This window comes from Sceloporus occidentalis, unplaced genomic scaffold, assembly GCF_023333645.1.
Source record: "Sceloporus occidentalis isolate IW3139 unplaced genomic scaffold, rSceOcc1.0.p SCAF_20, whole genome shotgun sequence".
NCBI classification, from domain to species: Eukaryota; Metazoa; Chordata; class Lepidosauria; order Squamata; family Phrynosomatidae; genus Sceloporus; species Sceloporus occidentalis.
The window spans coordinates 6,975,636-6,977,500 of NW_028317000.1; the positions used below are offsets into that span (position 1 = coordinate 6,975,636).

The 1,865-nt window shown below is 41.0% G+C and overlaps 1 protein-coding gene across 1 annotated transcript in view; it reads right to left on the reverse strand.

The window, feature by feature from the left end:
• Nucleotides 1-648: 648 nt before the first annotated feature.
• Nucleotides 649-1,865, reverse strand: part of LOC149301848 (peptidoglycan recognition protein 3-like) — a 3,865-nt gene continuing 2,648 nt past the window's right edge. Inside the window, exon 4 of the mRNA XM_089483836.1 lies at nt 649-861. Coding sequence (XP_089339962.1) covers nt 680-861 — 182 coding nt within the window. The 3' untranslated portion in view covers nt 649-679. The remainder of the gene's footprint in view (nt 862-1,865) is intronic.

Sequence of the window (1,865 nt, forward strand, 5' to 3'; positions counted from 1 at the left end):
AAGTAGTATGAATTATATAGGTTATTGTATAATGATATAAATTTGAGAACTTAAAACCTCTCTTATAAACTGGATGTTTAACTTACGTTAAGCTTAACAGAAATCAAGAGCAAGTTATATTGCAAGTTATAATTGTAAATGACTAGTCAGCAGTACTAGGAAGTAACTGGATGCTTGTATGTTTTTGCACGTTTCTGTTTTTGTATGTGTTGTATTTATTAAAATAATAAAAGAAAAAGCAAATTAAAAACATTTATACCTGGCATGTTGGACAGCAGTAGGGAAAGAAGAAGCCATAGCTGCCCTACGTTTGCAAGATCTGATCAGGACTGCGGCTCATTCATAGCGCTATAAGTCAACATTGAGATGAAGTTGAGAGCCAGTACGGTGCGGTGGTTTGAGCATTGGACTAAGACGCCAGAAACCAGGGTTCAAATTCCCACTTGAGCATTGCCTCAGAGGATGGCAATGGTAAATCCCCTCTGAAGAAACCTGCCAAGAAAACCCCATGATAGCTTTGCCTTAGGGTCGCCATAAGTCAAAAATGACTTGGAGGTGCACAACAACAACAGCAACAACAAAGTCAAAGTTGATTTGATGGCAGCGAACAACAACAATTCCCTGCTGTAGAGTCTCAGATGAAGGGAGATGACCGGTCGAAAGAGAGAAAGAAGGGTCTTCAGTTGTGCTTGTAATTTGGCCATTTGGCAATTTCTTCACGGACAGGGTTTCCGGGAGACACAATATCACTGACATCACTATGGGCCATTATGAGGTAGTCCTGAGACAAGTAGCCAATCTTCACACCAAAGTCTAGCAGACACTTCAGGGCTTTCCACGCCACTGGGTTGGGAATTCGGTCTACAAAAGCAAAAGTCAATACATGACACACCTATGGTGACTATAGGCATGCTCTCTTCTACACAAGGTACATACACATTTGAAAAGATCCCTGAAAAACTCAGACTGTGGCCCATGAAGCCTCTCAAAATCTGTGTCTACTGAATCAATATCACAGTCCAACAATGATGTGGATCTTATTTAGCACTGTTTTCCCCTGCTTAAAAATGCATTTATTTATTCCCTTTCCTCACCTCATTAAAACTTCTTTTGCATCGCTAGATTAATTTGTGTTCTTTTTAAAAAGTCACACCTTTTTTGCATTTTGCCTGTCATGAATATGTGGGCTGGAATTCGGCATGGGACATATGTCTTAATAAGTGGAATTGTACGTACAATATCCGTACTCCTGTTGGTGTTGTGGCTATGACATTGACACATATGGGTGCTTGTTGCACTTTGGTAGCCAATGGCATGACTTATACCTTATAGACCTTATGCGCAATGAGACCTGATGAACATTGGGCTACCCAGATGTGCATCCTGACACTGGCTACGAAGTGCTAGAGCACAACAGGACTGCTCAGTATACATCAAAAAAGCCCAGTGTGTATCAAGACTGTTAAATGTATATCAGAAGGGCCCAAAGTGCATTGCAAGTGCCCAATGAGCATGAGGAGTGCCCAATGAACATGAGACGTGCCCAACGCACAGCAGACGTGGCTAAAGATTATCAGAAGTGTCTAATGTATATCAGAAGGAACCAATGTGCATCACAAGAGCCCAATCTCTATCACAAGTGTGAGCATGGAAAGTGGCAGGTATGCATCACAAGTGCCCAAAATAGGGGTGGAAAGAATTTTCTAAATTATTGGGGGGGGGGAATTGTCACCCCCAAAAAACATGTTTTTCAAGTATTAAGAAATTCTGGTGAGAAGAACCCTGGAGTGATGAGGACCTTTGCAATTCAAGACTCATTCTATGGAAAATATGCACAATTCAAGACTCGTTCTATGAAAAATTTG